Source organism: Balaenoptera physalus (assembly GCF_965194825.1).
Source record: "Balaenoptera physalus genome assembly, chromosome: 2".
NCBI classification, from domain to species: Eukaryota; Metazoa; Chordata; class Mammalia; order Artiodactyla; family Balaenopteridae; genus Balaenoptera; species Balaenoptera physalus.
The window spans coordinates 32,822,864-32,841,832 of record NC_138883.1 but is presented as its reverse complement, the minus strand read 5'-3'; the positions used below and the strand labels follow the sequence as shown (position 1 = coordinate 32,841,832).

The window sequence follows — 18,969 nt, the reverse complement described above, 5'->3', positions numbered from 1 at the left end:
CAGCTCTCATATCACTGCATGTTACGTACCCAGGTCTTCGTCATTGCACTGAACGTAGCTCCAGACCCGAAGTGGCATGTGTCGCTTGTCACCTCAGAGCCCGGGCATTCTGCTCTGTTGCTCCAGTTGGACCTTTCCATGCTTTATAATTTTGTCCACTAGGGCTGCAGTTCTTAGCAGCAGCCTTACCCATTTTACTTGAATATCAATTGGCAGGCAACAGGAGGAAAATCTTAGAACCAAACCAACTCAGGGCTACTTCCTGGAAACCACTTTCCCCCACTGTCTCTGAAGGTCACTGATTCTTCTGAGCATCATTCAATTCGTATTTGATATAGTAAAATTTGTATTGAAAGGAACATATGAGAAATGAGATGGTTAAAGAATGGTTAAGTTCCTGTTAATCAAGGGTTAGTTGATCTGGATTGCTAACACCTGATTGTGAGTTTTATCTTCTTTTAGTCAATGAGCAATACATAGTTCCCTTTTAAATATTACCCTATTGGGACTTCCCTGGTGGTCCAGGGAGTAAGACTCCACACTGGCAATGCAGGGGGCCCGGGGTCGATCCCTGGTCGGGGGACTAGATCCTGCATGCGTGCCGCAACTCAAAGATCTCGCGTGCTGCAACTAAGACCCAGGGCAGCCTAAACAAATAAATATTACCCTATTTATTACTGCATTGATCAATATAAGTTTTTAGAACTTTTGAGAGGAAGGTATGATAATTTTGGAGGCATGGAGTTACATATTACATTTAGGGCATGTTCTTAAATTTTCAATTAATTGTCTCAGTAGGTCCACTTTTTTCATTAAAAAAATTGAAATGAATTATATAAAGATTAGCTTATGAGATATTTCTAGGCTCTGTGAAGGCAGGTACTGTGTCTCGATTACCACTGTATCTCAGGCACTGGCCTAGAGCCTGGTGCGTATGGCATATTTGTTAATATTAGTAGAATAAATGAATGAGTGTATGAACTTTGATATCTGCATTAATGCTGTTGATTCCATCTTAATAATATAGGCCAAACCTGTTCAACCAGACTTGAAGTTTGTTTGAAAAAGTAATTGTATATATCACCAATAGTCTTAAACCCTTATTTGGAAGCTTCCCATAAATAACAAGATCGTTCTGATCTCAGGACGTCCCCAGTGCCCCGGATAACACGAGTTATGAATATTGGGTATTTTTTTATTGGGACTTCTTCCTGCCTCTGAATTTTACTTGACTTAATTTTTCTTCTCTCTTTATCTTACTTCACAGAGCAGTAAAGAAGCCCTTTCAGAGGTCAATGCCACTGGAGTGGCCATGCTTTTCTCTGCTGGGACATTTCTTTATGTTGCCACAGTACATGTCCTCCCTGAGGTGGGCGGAACGGGGCACAGCCACAAACCCGACCCCGCTGGAGGGAGAGGCCTCAGCCGCCTGGAGGTGGCAGCCCTGGTTCTGGGTTGCCTCATCCCGCTCATTCTGTCAGTAGGACACCAGCATTAACTGTTGAGGGTCCAGCCTCAGGCCATGGCCGTTTTCCATCCAGTGAGAACAGCCGGCACGTGACAGCTGCTCACTTCCTCAGTCTCTTGTCTCGCCTTGCCCATCTCCACCCGTAACCCTAAAGACTCTGGAGGGAGGTGAGATGAAAACCTGGAGTAATGGAAAGCTTTTCGAGTAGAAACAACACACTGCGAAGGATACAGACATTCCGTTGTGTTGTCTTTTCAAGGGCCCTTGGCATTTTGAGTTTTGTTGTTTCCCTTAACCCTATTCTCAGGGAAGATGGAATTTAGTTTTAAGGAAAAGTGGAGAACTTCATACTCATAATGAAATAATTTTGAAAGTACAGTGTTCTGTAATTAAGCTAAATCTCTTTCCTAGTTTAGAGGCTCTGCCACTTTAATCCATTGATTTTTAACATGGTTCTCACCGTGTATGACTGGTGCTTTAGCATCTATGCCACATCTATGCCTTGAATGAAGGTCATAATGCCCACTGTCCTAGATGCTAAAGATAAGTAGTTCATTTGGGGCTAGAGTCAGGAAAAGGACGGCAAGACACATGGAAAGCTGACTTTATACTTGAGAGAGAGATCCACTGAAGAGGGTATGTCTGGAGAGTCTTTTAAACACCTCCTTCTGCACTTGTCTCTTTAAAGAGAGCCTGCCATTCCATCAAATGGAGGAACAGAGGTGGACTAGCTTTTAAAGAGGCAACTAGTGTTTTATAAAACATTTCTTTTCAAGTTCCCCTTTGTGTAGAGTAGCTGCCTGTACAGCACATTCTTTATAGAGGAGCCAAGTTCTATTAGGTAGGCTTTCCTTAGGCATAGGCTTTCCTTCAGGAGCAGTCAGATCCCAAAGTATCTTTGGAAATTAAGGGGTGTTAAATTTTAAGTGAATTCGGATAGTTACTGACATCTTTGTAGTAACCTTTTTAAAAGTAAGATTACCAAAACCTATGTTGTCCTTATTTTGTCTCTTTAAGTATTTATCTTAGCAGACCAGCAGTCCCTCTGGCAAAATACTTGGTGCCCCTTGGGGACTGCTAGGTCAGCGTCACATAAGCACCTGTAGCAGTGAAGAAAGTCAAGATGTATCATAAATGGGAAGTGTTTGCCTGTTGATTTAAAGCTTATTAAAATCATGTCTTTTGTCTCTTCATCTTTTCCATGCTTTTCTCCTAACTTTTCCCTCCAGCCCTTCCTCCCTACAATTTGCTGCTTACTGCTGGTGGTGATGTTAATATTTGTGAGTTGAGTTCTCTCATCAGGACAACCACTTCTTGAACTGTGATGATGAAGACAGTATCGTGTCTGTTCTTTATTCCTTTCAGTGAAGTTACCTTTGTGTCAAGTGCAGCTTTATTAAGCCCTTAAAATATCACTTCCTCATATGTGAGATGACACAATCACTAATATTCTGGTAATTTAAACAATTGAGATAGTAAAAGTGTTAAGCAAACTAGGATAATTTTTCCGTATTTGCCAAAATCCCTGTAAACCTTGTGTTATCAAATAAGTATATAATATATTGTTAATTTATTTTGATTTTCTGTACCATTTCAAAACACGTTACAGAAAGGGGGAACCAAGACTCTTTTCGTCAGGGCATTGGATTTAGGATTTTGTAAAACATTTTATATGACACGTAAGCCAGCATGCCCAGGATATCTTTATTTCCTTCCTAGATTTGTTACTGGGTCAGCAGCTGGGGAAAAAGAACTTGAGAGCCCTCTGCTGGCTGTAGACCAAAGTAGCATAAACAGGCTCTGGTTCTGGATAGTGGCTGGCAGCCATTGTGTACAGCATTAAAACCAACAGAAGGTACAGTATGAAAGTCTAAGTGACTTTCCTGATAACAACTCTGACTTAGGAGAGTCATAGGGTTTCATCTGGTCCTTCAAAATGACATGGTTGCCTTGATTCTCCCTGGAAATTTACTTTGTTAAGTAAATAGCTCATTTTAGTGTCTGGTTCGGTTTGGATAGTGGCACTTTCTATCATATTGTTGTGTGCAATGATCAGAAATTTGTTCTGCTGGCCAAAGCCTCTTTCAGCAGTGCCTTGCCATCACACTGAAAAGTTTGGCTAGAATATCTTGCTGGGTAGGGCCTTGAACTCTGGCAAGGATCAGACCATCTAACTTCCAAATTTGCCTTCCCCTCTGGACCTCACATTAACAAGCAAACCTTTCACGGCCTATCAGCTCTCAAGAGCTATGGGCTTTCCCAGATTTTAAAGCTGCTGCCTCGGAACCACTTAATTCCGTCCTGGTCAGCAGGCAGAAATAGCCATACTAATCTTACAGGGCTCAGGCGCATCTCCAGGCAGCAAGGAACCGAGCAGCGTGGCAGAAGCCTCCTTCACGGGGGAAGAGCTTGCTCGTGGTGGGCAGTGTCCCAGGAGAGGTCACACGGATGGTCACTATTGGCACATTTCAGTTCCATTTTCCTCTTGTTTAAAACTGCCTCCTTCGATGTGGATGCCTTAATGCTCTCACACATTTGGAAACCTTGGCAATACTTAAGTTGCTGCCGTGATTACAGATGGAATTATTGGCTACCAAAGAGATGCAATTGATGATGAAAAACATGGTCCTTCCTTCCTCATAACCAAAGTTAATCTGAATTGCAATTTGACTCCCTTTCCTCGGTAGGGATAGACTTTCTTCAGATCTCAAGTGCTCTCTTAAATGGCAAATTTAAGTTGAAAAACACTACTGATGCATTCCCATCACTTGTTCGCCAGCAAATTGCTTGTCAGTTCCCATATCCCCAAAGTAACGATGTTCCAGGTCTGATGGCTTTCCTGTGCATGCTATTGCCAGATTTCATTTTTTAGGCAAAGGTTCTGCACTGGAGTGTAGAGAGTTGGAAACAGTACCACCTACAGAGGCTATGTGTTCTCTCTTCCCCTCGTCACCTTTTTATTTCCCTATTCAAAACAGCCAAGTCTGTTCCTGTATTTTGAATCATTAGAAAAATGAGAGAGGCGGCTGTTTTGAGTGGTCAGTTCTGTGTAGAAAGGAGAAAATGTAATTGTGTTTTTTACCGGCCTATTTCTAAGTGTTACTGCCTGGTTTTTCTCTTTTTCAAGGATTAGAACTCGGAGGACATGCCAGCCTCTCAGACACACGGTAGCTAGGTACTGAACATGGGAACTGTATGTATGTCAACAGCACAAGCCCCTAAAGAACGTTCCTGTCTATGGGGCCCCCGAGCTCCTTGGGAGACTGAGAATAATGACCGGATTCATCCAAAACTGCTGTAGGGCAAGGCGAGAACTCTCTATAGGTGTTCCACAGGGGTACCTTCCTTACATTACAAAACTTCTGCTCAATACAGAATGGTCCACATAACCCAAAGAGCACTGTTGGAGATGCTATGAAATTAAAACCAGTGATGTAGCTCCTTTGTACCTGAGACATCTAGATTCACCTGAGGAGACCTGAGGGAAATGTATGACTTGCATGAAAGGGCTAGACAACCATTAGGAATTTTCTAGATATGCCCAGCCTAACACAAGGAGATTGGCTTTGATCTGTTTTCTCATAGCATCTGCTACCAAGTTGGAAGTCTCTTGGGACAACACTGCAGTTCCCCTGGTTCAGTAGCCTGAACAGTGATTTTAAATGTCCCCTTTTCTGGATCCTTTGTAAACATGAAATCATTCCATGGATGGCTGCCTTATAATTTTGTCTTTTTCCACTTTAATTGTGAATGGTTTAAAAAAATGTTTTTGCTGTTTTCTGATTTATTTTATGATATTAAATTTTTATTAGTGCATACCTTATGTGAGTGGTTCATTACTTATCCTCTCGGCAGTTTTCTTTTTCTGTTTGATGACCAGACTGGACCCACATTCGAACATCAGAAAAGGTAATGAAAAGTTTTGAGGGGCAGTGGAAAGATGTGTCTATATGTACATCCTTTAGGGAAGGAGGGAAGGAAAGGAGGAGGGGAGATTAAGCACTCAATACACCATCTGCCCCAAAAGATAGCAATTTATTGACAGTTTTTTTCCATGGCCATTGTTGTTAGCAAATATTATTTATGAAGGTAGCCATCTAATCCCAGAAAAGAGAAGCAGGCCAATAGATCCGTCACAGTGGGTGCATTTCAAAGGGCACAGTTACTAATATGAGTGTGTAGATGCTATGAACAACTGACTCTGGAAACAGAGATTTCAATAGAAGTGCAATTTGTGAATTTTATAGGTGTTTTCTCCCTCTGTAGACTTAGTACTAGATCTCATTTTTTAACTGATATACCGATAAACGCTCTATATAGCAATGTATCATTTAACTGTATAGCTTATGTTTGTTCATTAGATTTCATTATTACTGGTCTACTTTGTGCTGACTTTCTATATGTATCACGTGTGGTACAGCTAGTTACAAAGATTGTGCCCAGAGTGTTACATGTTGCCTGAAAACCTTTCCTCATAAATAAGAAAATAGGCCAAAAGGACATGGTATTTATGATTCCTGCTATCTCTTATGGAAGCTTTCAGGTGAAGTGCCTCATCCCTCTTTTGCCTTAAGCACTGGTTGTGAAATCTTAGGAAGCCAGCATTATTAAGTAACAGCCCTTTCATCCTACTTCCCTGAGATCAAAATGTATATAGATATATGTATGTATATATATACATATTTATACATATGTCTATATACAGTTTTAGCCAAAATAGCCAACAATCCTTATTCTGTTTAATTTCTAATTCTTACAAGCTAGAGCTGCATCCTGCAGTGTAGTTTTTGTGATGTAGGAAATGAGCCTGCTTTGTGTCCCACTCTGGTCACCCCATGTTGAGAATGCCCCTCCTCCAGCTCCCTCACCTCCTCCAGGTCTTGGTCCAGAGTCTCCTTCAATTAGGCCTCCTGTGACCACCGTATTTAAAACTGTTATCTGCTCGCCTCCGCCCCAGTGTTCTTTACCCTGCGATTTCTTTTTCTGTAGCACTGATCACCTTTTAATCTGCTTTATAATATATGTCTTTGCTTTGTCCCTCTTCCCTGCTGAAATATAAGCTCCAGGGAGCTAGGTTCTCAAAAAATATGTTGTTAAATGAATTGGTCTGCCCTGAGGGGGCACTTTTTTCCTGATCTGTTCTCTCCCCTCCTTTTCCCCCCACCAGCTTCTGCCCTGATTTGTGGCAGAATCAGCTGCTGGCCTTATGTGTAGCTCCGCCTTTGTCTCACACTGAAGCCAGGGCTGCTTGGGAGTTAGCAAAGGGGCGGGGAGTCAGGGCAGGAGACTGAGCATATAGGTGGGCAATTAACTGGGTTCGGGTTACTAATCCAGTACTAACTAATGTTAGTAAGGTACTATGTGACTGATTCAGGGATCAGAAAACCTGGATCTCCTTTCTGGCTTAGCTACTGATTTCTTTTGCAATGATAGCCATTGCCCATTTCTGTAAATTTTGGATAAGGACGTGAGTGAAAGCATGTGTCCCAGTCTGGTTGCCTTATTCATAAAGGGATCCTGACAAATCCTAGAGCCATCAGAGGAGGGAGCCCAGTGGAGAGGGGATGGGAAGCCAGGGCCTTGGAGGCGGTGTAGAAGGGACTGGATTGTTTACTTATGTCTGGAATGCTCTTGGGGACAGAATTTGATAACCATCACCAGATACTTCAAGGGCTGTCAGGTGCAGGATGGTATAGATACCATGTTCTCCAGTAGGTGGAACAGGAAGTAGACTGAGCCCCCCATCTCTCCTCCCCTAACCCACCTCTTCCTTCAGCAGGGTTAACAGCCCTTCCTATGGACCAGGCACTCCTCAGAGCTGAGTGTACAGAAGGCAATAAGGGTCAGTTCCAGTCCTTAAAGAGCTCATGCTTCAGTGAGGCATTCGAACAAGGAAACAGTTGCCAAGGCAATGCTGGGCCCTCAGAGAACACCTGGGGGCAAGGAGCCCAGGGTGGGCTTCAGGGAGAACATCAGAGGGAGACGGCACCTGCGCTGAACTCAAAGGCGGAGCAGAATGAGCTAGTGAAGGTGGGGAAGAGAGGACCCACGAGGGCAGAGCCCTGGTGGCACTAGAAGCTGGACTCTGCCTAGGAGGGGCCACGGCTGGAGGACAGGGGAGGTGAGAGCTGGTGTGCAAGACATGCTGGCTCCCTAGATGACTTCGAAGCTTCCAGATTTGAAATCCTACAGGCAGTTGGGCCCAGCCAGGGTCTTTGTACTTCCTGCCTCAACTGCCACTCCCGGGTGCAGTCCGGCTGGCCTCAGCTCCTGTCACAACACGATGCCTTGTGGAGGTAGAAGTCTGCACTCTGGTGGCTCTGCTGGCACCTCAAGGTGGGGCTTGGTGACTTTCCCTCCCTCATCCCTGCTTGTCTTCCCCACTTCCTGCCTGGGGCCCAAGGACTCCCTCCTTCCACTTCTGAACATCGGTGTTGGTTGTATTCAGAGGACCTGACCCGGCCTGGGAGGGGTGCCCCATCTTCCTTCTCTCTTCGCTTCTCCCTCCCCAACTCTCTGGTTTACTTAAGGAGACTTGCCCTGGATCAGGAAGTGTCCTGCCCACCATCTTCCTTTGTTACCACTGTCTCAGCAGAGCCTCCACCCTCCCCTCTTGTTTCCTCCACCCCTCCAGCCCGTGTGAAATGGGTCTTCACCTGCGCTGACGGTGGGGTGGGACTGGGAATGTGAGTAGAACCTGTGTTACCTTCTCCTCTTCTGTCTCTGCCTTTCCCCTGCTTAGTACTTTGAGAAATCAGAAAAGAACATGCTACTGGACCTAGAAGAAAGAGTCCAAGGATAACGTGATGCTGAGAGTTGGAAGGCCCCCTTTTGATATATGAAGGGGCCCTTCATGTATCAAATAATCATATATGATATATATGAAGTCACAAACGTTTCAGAGTAACTTGCCCAAGGTCTTTTCATTGAGTCAAGATGGAGCTACCACTGGTACCCAAGCCTCTGGCACCTGGTCCCATGAACTGCTGGCTCTGTTCTAGAGGAGGAACCAGCATCCTGGCTCTCCCTCAGACGGTCTGGGAGTGTGTGAGATTGTGACAACAAATGGCTATGGGCTTTTTGGTCAGATTGAACACCGCCCCCCGCCCCCTAATAAAATATTATATTCAATACTTGTTCTTAGAAGCCAATTAATGTTTACATTTGAATCCACACATCACCCACGAGGGGGAGCCCTTTGTACCTTCGGTGATTCTGAGCAGCGTGCTGTCCTCAGCAATGCCGTTGGGTACCAAGAGCCCACGTCAGTGCAGTGAAAAGGCTGGCAGGGCAGGAGATCCTTGGCCACCCCCAGAAATACATCACATTGGCAACCTTGAGTGTGAGCAGTTGTTTGGCAGAGAGGGTAGAAGCCTAGCAAGAGGCTGACCCTGCTGACGAGAACAGAACTGTCTAGTTTAGTGCAATGGCCTCTCGGTCTCAAGACGTTTAGAATGGGGATTTGCCCGGGGACAGGGCAGTCGGTCTGCGCCCACACATGCTCTCCTTTGGCTCCCCCATCCCCTTCGTCCTTCGGCTGCTGGCTTTGACCTTACCCGTGGTGCCATTTACCCCCCTCCCTTCCCCCTCGGGTTCCCCTGCAGGCAGCCAAGCCCTGCCCCTTAGTATAGGCGTCTGAGACCTACCCCCGGTCATAGGAAATGCAGTCCAAGTGGAATACAATTCGATAAAAAGAGGTAAGAGTTTCAGTCCTCAGAAGGGATGGCATCAGAGAGGGCTTCACAAAAGAAGAGTCATTTGAGCTGAATCTTGAAGTAGGATTTGGGGAAGTTAAGAAAAACATTCTAGACTGAGAGAACAAGTGAAAAGAAGATGTGAAAGAGCATGGTAGCTCCTCAGAATATTAGAACTGGTGTGGCTGGAGCAGAGAATGTGGGATAAGGTGACAGGGGGTGACCCTGACAATAAGTTGGGACCAGATTGTGGAGGGTATTAGTCAAAGGTCAGGAGCTGGCAGCTGAAGTTGAAGGAATGGAGACCCATTCAAGGGTTTTAAACAGGAGGCTCATATGATCACCTTTGAGTCTTGAGAAGATCATGTGAGTGAGGGTGACAAGCTGAGATTCCTTCGGGGATCCTGCTGCAGGTGGGGAGTCATTTGCAAAGGCTTTTCAGTGGTACAAGTGGAAGAGGACTGACGACATGAAGCAAGCTGGGAAGCCCAGAGAAGTACACTGATTGTCCTCAGTTCACGCAGCTCATGGCAGGACCTGGAATGAAACCCACTTTAACGCTAAAAGCGGGCGACAAGTCTGCCATCTAAAGATTGTTTCATGGCCATTCTCAGCCACCCCGCAGATTCTGTTTTAGAGATGAGGGTCAGCTGAGGGCCTGAGAAGTCAGTCTCCACTCAGTTGGCAAATTGAAACAAGAAACTGCGGCGTCTGAACAGGGGCCAAGTGAAGACAAATCAGTTCAGTAAGCATTTGCTGAGCGCCCACTACACGCCCTGGACCCTCTCTTCAAGGAGCTCACAGTCTGGAAGGGACATACACAGAGAGAAAACTCCAGACAAGGCAGACAGACACGTGCTAGGATGGAAGGATGGGCAAAGGTCCACAGGAACCAAGAGGAGAGTGTAGTTTCAGCTGAATTGGTTCCATACCCTGTGGAATCCAGGGCAGGAGCCTGAATGATGGAATTAGGGTTGGAGGAGGAAAAGAGCTTCTATGGAAGAGATTTGATACTATAGCAAGGCCTGGCCTGGAGCCCAGATCTTTTCTGTTTCTTCTGCTTCTTGGCCCTATAGGCATACTTGTGCTGGGCCCAGCCATCAGACTGAGACGGGCACCGGGACAGCTCAGGGGACCTGGAGTAGAAGTGTTCCTGGGTCCTTCACTTGGCATCAGCCTGGCCTGCTTGCCTGAGGGTGGGGTCAGGGACAGAGAGGGCTGGGGGCTGAGGAGATGGCACTATGGGAAGAGCTACTTTTGTCCAGGTTGCTGGGAGCTTTTGAGGCCCAATCAGGATGTGGCTCCAGGGAGACCCCTTGTCACTGTTTACTGTCTGAGGATGTCTTCCTGCCCATCCCTGACTGGAGTGGGTTAAGTAAGACTCTGTGTCTGGCTCGCTCTGGCTGAAGTGTAAGATCAGAGAGCTGGATTCCTGTGGGTACTCACACATTTAACTACCATGGGCTGGTCAATACAACAGCCATGCTAATACCTGTTTCATGGAACAGTGGTGACCATCACATGAGCCTGAAGATTATGGATAAAAGCAACATCATGAAAATGTATCTTCTTTTTCACAGTAAAGGAAACAATCAACAAAATGCAAAAAAAAAAAAAAAAAAAACTATGGAATGGGAGAACGATTTGCAAACCATTTATCTGATAAAGGGTTAACATCCAAAATATGTAAGGAACTCATACAACTCAATAGCAAAAAAGCAAACAATCCAAGTAAAAAAATGGGCAAGGGACCTGAATAGACATGTTTCTAAAGAAGAAATACAGATGGCCAACAGGTACATGAAAAGGTGTTCAGCATCACTAATCATCAGGGAAATGCAAATCAAAACCACAATGAGATAGCGCTTCACACCTGTTAGGATGGCTATTCTCATTAAGACAAGAGATGAGTATTTGTGAGGATGTAGAGAAAAGGGAACCCTTGTACACTGTTGGTGGGAATGTAAATTGGTACAGTCACTATGGAATACAGTATGGAGGTTCCTCAAAAAATTAAAAATAGAACTACCATATGATCCAGCAATTCCACTTCTGGAATATATATCCAAAGGAAATGAAATCAGTGTATGAAAGAGCTATCTGCATTCCCATGTTCATTGCAGCATTATTTACAATAGCCAAGATATGGAAACAACTGAAAGTGTCTGTTGATGGCTGAATGGAAAAAGAACATTTCATACACACATACACACACACACACTGGAATATTATTTTACCATAAAAAAGAAGGAAATTCTGCCATTTGCAGCAACGTGGATGAACCTGGAGGACATTATCCTAAGTGAAATAAGTCAGACACAGAAGGACAAATACTGTATGATTTCACTTATCTGTGGAATCTAAAAAAGTCAAATTCATAGAACCAGACAGTAGAACAGTGGTTGCCAAGGGCTGGAAGGTGGGAGAAATGGGGAGATGTTGGTCAAAGGGTAGAAACTTTCAGTTATAAGATGAATAAGTCCTGGAGATCTACTGTACACTTAATAATACTGTATTGTATACTTGAAATTTGCCAACAGAGTAGATCTTTTTTTAAAAATTTATTTTGTTGACATATAGTTGATTTACAATGTTGCGTTAATTTCTGCTGTACAGCAAAGTTTCAGTTATACATATATGTGCATTCTTTTTCATATTCTTCTCCATTATGGTTTATCACAGGATATTGAATACAGTTCCCTGTGCTATACAGTAGGACCTTGTTGTTTACACATCCTACATATAATAGTTTGCATCTGCTAATCCCAAACTCCCAATCCACCCCTCTCTCATCCCCCCCTTGGCAATCATAAGTCTGTTCTCTGTGTCTGTGAGTCTGTTTCCAACAGAGTAGATCTTAAGTGTTCTCACCACACACACACAAAAACAGTCACTCTGTGAGCTGATGGATGTATTAACTAACTTGACTGTGGTAAGCATTTCCCAATGCATGTGTATATTAAACCATCATATTGTACATCTTTAAAAAATCATACTGTATACTAAATATATACAATTTTTATTTGTCAATCATATCTCAGGAAAGCTGGCGAAAAAATAGAAACTATCAGAAAATGTGTGTTCATTATTAGGAGGCTATCCCTGAACACAGCTGAGAGGCTGGAATTTTACAGTGTAAGAGGAGTTTTCTCTTCAATTCTGCGGGAACTTGGAGCCTTAGGTGAGTTGGCAATTGAGAGAAATTACTAGAAAAAAGGGGAGAGACTGAAAAAAAGGTCCAGCACTTTCCCAGACTGCACCTCACTCAGCAGTGTGCTGCGGTGTGACAGGTGTGGGCTTAGGATTCAGACCAAATCAAGTATCTCCATCCTGCCTTTCCCTCATTCAACACGTATCTGAGGGTCTATCATGTTGCAGGAAATGACTAGCTGGGTGACCTTAGGTAGACAATTTTTTTGAACTGCATTTTTTTCATCTGGAAAACTAAAAGTAACACACACCTCATCGGGGCTGTTTCAAAAATGAAATGAAATAGATAAGATGTAAATCACATATTCAGAACACCATCTCTGTATTTGAGCCTGTAGAGCACTAGGTCCCTGAGTTTCCACCCTGACTTACTTCCCGATAAGACTGGGCAGCCCTGGCCCACACTTGGGCTGGGGCAGTGGATTGGCACCCAGCTTGTTTTGTCTTCTGCAGAACTATCTGCCAGGCATTCAGTACTCCCACCAGCTCGAGCAGAGAATGGAAGCAGAAACGGCATCTCCCAAGGCTGATTTAGCATGATCTGGACTGGTTAGTTGAGGGAAGCAGAAGCCACTTAAGTACCCAGTGGACCATCAAACTCATGCTGTTTGTCTCAGGGCAGTCTTTCCACCTCTCCTTAACTATCAGTAGCTAAGGTCTGTTCAGATGTCCTGTCTGCAGAGGGAATGGGCAAAGATTGCTTTCTCTTTGCTGCTGAAGGAACCTGTGCTCTATTTCTTCCACGGAAGAAACAGAATGAAGATGGTTCTTTCCCAGGAACCACCTGAGCTCACCCAGCCCTTCTCCTTGGGAAGGACTTCCTTAAAAATGATTCCAGGCATCCTGCCTTTCTCCCACCTTTGGCTCATCCCCAGTCCTTCATCACAAGCAGCTAAAACTGGTACTGACCTGATTAAGCAGAAGAGGAATTAATTTATTAAAAGGACATTGGCAGGGCTAAAGAACCAGGGCTGACCTGGGGTGACGCTTCCGGGAATGCCATCCAGAACCATGCGGCAGAAGCAGCCTGACGGGGAGGCTGTTGGTGCTGCCATGTGTGTGCTGCCAGGAGCCCAGCTGCCTGTGACTGTCCGTGCGGCCAAATGCTGCTCGCTGTGTTGGGCACGCAACCTTACCGCCACAGCTGACCCCCAAAGCAAGTTAGATGCCTCCGGTTCTTACCCTTGAGAAACTGGTGGCTGTGCATTCTCTTTCCTCAAGTTTGTCACCTGCAACTTAGTCCTGTCCTGGTGCCCCAACCAGTGAACTCCACACCACAAGCTTGTGACCCAAGTTTTCTAGCTTCCATCTGGAAAAAAACAAAACTCCTAAAGTGGGAAGTTTTCCAAGCATGGAAACATGTGTCAAAAATAACCCCCCAAAGTATGAAATGTCCACTTTGTAGGCTCTCCATGGGCTCTCATCATCTTCCTAGTCCTGTCTCTTCCCACCTGGTGGACCCAGGCCCTGGCCCCTGTGTTAAAGCTGTGCCTGAGATGTTCTGCAGGGAAACATGAGCCACGAGGGGCACAAGGGAATTCAGATGGGCACCTTTGGACAGTGAGAAACAAGAGGATGTTGCCTGGGCTTGGGAACCCAAGACTTGGTTATGGGAAGGGTGCCAGGGTGTGCAAGCCCTTTATTAAGCCCCTTCTTAACTAGACTCATAACGTGTTAGGCCTGGGAAGGCCTTGGAGGAGCATCTAGTGAGGATCACAAATTCAAATGCCTGAAAGGAGAAGCCAGGCAGGTAATAATGAGCGAAGCAGGCTTAGCAAAGGACTACAGGGGATGGTTGCTCTGTAGAGAATGCCATCTTAGACATTAAAATTTTTAACTTTTAAAAAGGCGTGCCAATGTTGATAAGAGTCTGAAGGTGGTTTGCCTGGGTCGGAGTGAGGATGGGAAGTTGACTAGCAGGAGCATGAGGGAAATTTCTGGGGCGATGGAGATGTTCTGCATCTTGCTTTGGGTGGTGGTGACTTGGTGTATACATTCATCAAATTAACTTCATCAAATAAATACCTGAGATCTGTGCGTTTTGTCATATTTTAATTATACCTCAATTTTTTACTTTTACTTGGGCAAATTAATAACGTCTGTCTATAAAGTGATTTGGCACTCAGGCTACCTATTTGCAAACTTCTGCTCCAATCTGACTTCTTTACCTTACAGCTGAGGCATCACAGCCCCTGAGGGGGTAAGTGGTTTTCCCAAGTGCGCGGAAGAATCCTGACTGTCCAGAGATAGCCTGCAACTCCGCGGCCAAGAGTAGGATGACTGCAGCGTGGTCCAGCCGGCTGCCTCTCCGAGCAGACTCACTTCCCTGCCTTTGGAGCGGTGCCTGCTCGCAGCGATGCTAACAGAGCCTCTCCGCGGGCGGTCCCCAGGGGCAGGACAGACGTCTGCACCCGCCGGAAAGTGAGACGGTCACCTAGAGGCGCCGAGAGGAGCGGAAGTGGATGGAGCGCCAGGCCCCAGGGAGCACGGGCCAGGCGTGCAGATAAATCACGGACACTAGCTGCACTGACCGTTCGGGATTGGCACTGAGTGCCAAATGCCGACGCAGGCAGCCAAGTTCTGGGAAAAGAAATCCGATCCGGGCGCGGCAGCGGTGGTACAAAGCGAGACCCAGCAGAGCAGGCGGGGAGGGGCTGACAGCCCCGATGGAGCCTCCTCTCGGGGCGGGCGCTCGGGCACTGGCTGAAGTCTTACCTGGCCCCCGCCCTGCCCGAGAAGGGACAGGCGTCTCCGCTCTACAGGAGAGAAAACTGAGGCTCACCGCAGCTTCACGGAGTCATGTAAGGACTGAGGCGGGATTCCAAGCCCGATCATCTGCTCTCCCCCACCCAGAGCGAGCAGGGATCTGCAGGGGTGACTCCAAGCCCGTTACAAAGCAGACGTGTTCCCGGTTTTGATGTGGGCGCTGCAACCGAGCGGGAACCCGGGAGAGAAAAGGGCACGCGGGGTGGGGGTGGAGAAGTGCTGGGGCCTCGTCTCGGGGCCGGGCGACCCGCCGGGACCTTCCGGGCGCACGGAGCCCGGCCCTCCCGCCGGCGCCCGCACTGATTGGCGCTCGCGGCCGGCCTCCAGCCAGCTCACCTGCCCCTCCCAGCCAATCGGGGCCACCAGAATTGGGGCTGTCTCAGGGAGGGGGGTGGGCGATGCTGCTGGCTGGAGGCTGAGCCTCCCTCCCCGCCGAGTTCCCGCCTGGCCCGGCGCAGCCCGCAGCCCGAGCCGCAGGCTGCGCGCCCCTCGCCAGTTGCCGCGGCGCTCCGGGCCCGGCGCGCTTTAACGCAGCAGCCCTCGGTCGGGGCCGCCCCGCGTCTCCGCCGGCTGCGACGCGCCCCGACGACGCCCGGAGGCGCCCGCCGACGCCGACGCCCCTCAGCCTCCCGCCGCGCCCGCCCTCTCCCGGAGCCCCGCGCCCGTGCCGACCCCGGGGAGCGGGTGGGCCCGGCTGGGGCGGCCCCGCTGAAGCAGGATGTTCACGTCCAAGTCCAACTCGGTGTCGCCCTCGCCGTCTCTGGAGCAGGCTGACTCGGACGCGCTGGACATCAGCACCAAAGTGCAGCTCTATGGTGTGCTGTGGAAGCGGCCCTTCGGGAGGCCGTCGGCCAAGTGGTCCCGACGGTGAGTGCCCCTGCCGCGCCCGGTGAGGGCCGCCGGGGGAGGGAGCCAGGGCCGAAGGACCCCCTACCAAACCCTTCATTACCGTCCTACCTCTGCCTTCCTTTGTGACCTTGGCCTCGCCCCATTTCACTCTACGCTGGCTCCTCCTGGAAGCTGTGGATCCCAGCCTGGGCTGGGTCATCTCAGCCCGAGGCTGGTCGAGCTGGGGTGGGACCACTGAGTTCTCTGCGGAATGGATTTAAGTCGGGTTGGGGAGAGTGGGTGTGGGCTGAAGAGATCGTGGCCGTGGTAGGAGCCCAGCTGGGTCAGATTGGGCCATACTCTGCTGCGGAGGAAGAAGCCCTGTCTCCAGCCAAAGATAGCCTCCTGGGAGCCCCACTGCGGTTCCAACATCTTCACAACTCCCCTGCTCCAGGCTTCTAGAAGTGCACTTAAGCTGGGACGTAGGTGTCCTACATCCCACCCCCCACTTCCGCCTGCCCCCAACTGGTACATACACTGAGAGAGCTTCTGAAAGGCACTGGCCAGGAGAAGGAAGAAGGGCCTAGAAGGCTCTGTGCCCACCCCTGGAGGAGTGATGCTGGGAACCCCTCCAACTGTCCCTTGAAATGCATATATTTCAAGGGAGATGGTGCAGAGACTGAGGAAAGTGGGGGAAAGGATGGACTGGTCCTGTTAGAAGGATGGATCCCTTGGAAGGGGTGGTTGGCAAGGTCAGAGCAGCCTGGGTCTTTCAGCATCAGCTTCCTGGTCCCAACTCAGAGGCCACACTCCCCAGACATCAGTAGCTACTTTCCACTCATAAATGAACCTGGAAGGTATTGGAGGAAGGGAGAGTCCACAGCCCTGAATTTGCAGGAAGCTCCCAATGCTGGTTTCAGGAGCAATGGGACACCTTCTGGACAGCTTTCACCTTCAAGGCCATCTCAGTTCTGAGGTTTGCTATGGAATGGCCTAGTGAACTCAGACCCTGATCGGCCCCTCCCTGGAGGCATGATCCTGCCCAGGAAACTAGGATTGTGTCTAGATGCCCCTTCCCAACCCACACTATGAGTCTGCCCCTGAGCAGGGGTGGGGGGGGACTTCATATGTTCCCAGGAACACAGTTCACGGAGACATGGTAGTGGTTGGTTCTGATGAATAATTTAATATGTCTGCAAGACCACAGAACAAATGGAGCTGTAGATGGTGTTTCACATTTTACATACCTGGTTTCGCATACTTTTGTTAGTTCTGCTGGATTTCACTCTAGGGTTTAATGGGATGTAGGCTCCTTGAGTTCCTCCAAAGTTCAACTTATCTCTGATCCCCTGAATGGAGGCCTGGGGCAGCATGGAGAGCATCTTGTGAGGGGTTTCCAAGGCTGTGCTGTCTGAGCTGCAGTTCCCGAGCGCCAGGAGCAAGCTTGTCTCTACCAGGGCACCCGAGTGGTGGTGGGAAGGCTGCTTATAAATTTAAGAACCATTAGCAGAGTGCCCCATCACCACTTCTACCTCAGCTGCTCCAGGCAGCCCACACTCCTCCACTGGGTCTGGCTGCTGTCCTTGGTATTACCTCCGGACATCCAAGATGTCTCTTTCCAGGCATTTTCACCTGATTGCATCCCTAGTAAATGCTAGGGGTCTGCAACCCTCAGGTTCTGTCCCCTAGCCCCCCTCACCCACAGGTGTGGGGACCTGGCCCCTACAGCTACAGTTGATTCCAGGGCTGGGAGGTGTTGGGGACAAAAGCTCCCAGCTAAAAGCACAGTGATGGAGCCAAGGGGGCCTTGGAGAGCTGTAGTGCCCCCACCCCAAGAATCTGCACCAGTAACCCCTACAGCCACTCAGAAACCATCCAATCCAAGTCAGAACAGCATACATGCCCTGCAAAGTCAGGCCCTCCAGCCCCCTTCCAAGGAGACTGTCACTTCTGTTCCCTTCCTTTGTGGGAATTCTGGAGTTGCACTGTGAAAAGACTCCCCTTCCCCTGGGACTCAGGAAAGAACTAACATTCCCCCTGCCCACCCTAGGCCTCTGTCTATGTTCACAGTTCTGGGAACACACCAGATACACACACACACACACACACACACACACACACACACATGATTTCGCCTTGGATCAGCAACAGCCAGCCAGAGAGGGTCTGGGATGGGGGAGGCATGATGCTAAGCTTAGCTCCCTTTCAATGCCCAGCAGGGGCCCCTGGGTCCCAGTTCCCCATTTGTGAAGTGGAGTCTCTGGCCTCCAGCTAATTAGCAGCCGCAGGAAGGCCTGGGAAGGGGCAGCTCAGGCCCGCCACTGCAGAGCCTTGCCATTAGGGCGATCGATGCCCTGGGAGGGGGACAGCTAAGAGGAGGGGCCCTGGAAAGGCTCCCGAGCCACATAAATAACGAACGGGCAGGATGGAAGCGGCTGTAGCCAGCTGGGTTCTGTAAAACCTCTTCCGCTCAGGGTCTGTTTCAGGGCTGTGCCTCCAGCTCCTGGTGCCCCAGCAGTCCTGCCCTTCCCGGGGTGGGAAGGTGCCTTTGAGCTGAAGGGTCAGCTTTTTTCCCATGAACAACAAAAAGAGAAAGGGATCAAAAACATTCCTTAGCAGAGATAAGAGGATCTGGAAGAGGTGTCTAGAGGGCAAGGTGGATGATTCTGTCCTCCCCGTAACCTGTGAGCAGTGGAGATGCGGGTGCTGAGAGACAAGGAGGAAGGGAGTAGAGCATCTCTGCCTTGGCTGGTGTCAGCCCCGTGGTAGGGCTGGTCCAGCAGACAGGCCAGCTCTCTCTCAGGGCTTCATACCTTCCCTGGCATTCCAGTCCCTCTCCCAAATCCCCCCCAACACCTCCCAAGGCTGGAGCCCCTGATGAGGCGGGCCCAGCCCATTCCTCCCTGCAGCAGAAGCGTCTACACTCCCGTCCCTCCTCCGCCAGCCCCCCAGGTGTAAGGTGACCAGTGGGCCCTGAGCCCAGCCCAGCAGCAGCTCACTCTT

At 48.5% G+C, this 18,969-nt stretch overlaps 2 protein-coding genes and 1 long non-coding RNA gene across 10 annotated transcripts in view; 2 read left to right on the top strand and 1 right to left on the bottom strand.

Moving 5' to 3' along the window:
- Positions 1–5,286, top strand: part of SLC39A9 (solute carrier family 39 member 9) — a 50,592-nt gene extending 45,306 nt beyond the window's left edge. For 3 of the 4 annotated variants that reach the window (XM_082451855.1, XM_082451857.1, XM_082451856.1), the window contains one exon: positions 1,268–5,286. In XM_082451855.1, the coding sequence (XP_082307981.1) occupies positions 1,268–1,498 (231 nt within the window). In that variant the 3' untranslated portion in view covers positions 1,499–5,286. The remainder of the gene's footprint in view (positions 1–1,267) is intronic. The other variant, XM_082451858.1, reaches the window with a different exon arrangement.
- Positions 5,287–12,162: 6,876 nt separating this feature from the next.
- Positions 12,163–15,586, bottom strand: LOC309655970. 3 transcript variants are annotated; one of them, XR_014261088.1, is made up of 2 exons: positions 15,155–15,586; positions 12,163–13,681 (listed from the first exon to the last, which is right to left on the bottom strand). It is a non-coding gene; the product is annotated as an uncharacterized lncRNA (long non-coding RNA). The 3 variants fall into 3 exon arrangements; XR_014261089.1 differs by having other exon boundaries at positions 15,088–15,168; XR_014261090.1 differs by lacking the exon at positions 15,155–15,586 and adding an exon at positions 14,541–14,927.
- Positions 15,587–15,771: 185 nt separating this feature from the next.
- Positions 15,772–18,969, top strand: part of PLEKHD1 (pleckstrin homology and coiled-coil domain containing D1) — a 29,411-nt gene continuing 26,213 nt past the window's right edge. Inside the window, exon 1 of one of the 3 annotated variants that reach the window (XM_082451726.1) lies at positions 15,772–16,005. In XM_082451726.1, coding sequence (XP_082307852.1) covers positions 15,857–16,005 — 149 coding nt within the window. In that variant the 5' untranslated portion in view covers positions 15,772–15,856. The remainder of the gene's footprint in view (positions 16,006–18,969) is intronic. The other 2 variants (XM_082451724.1, XM_082451725.1) reach the window with 2 other exon arrangements.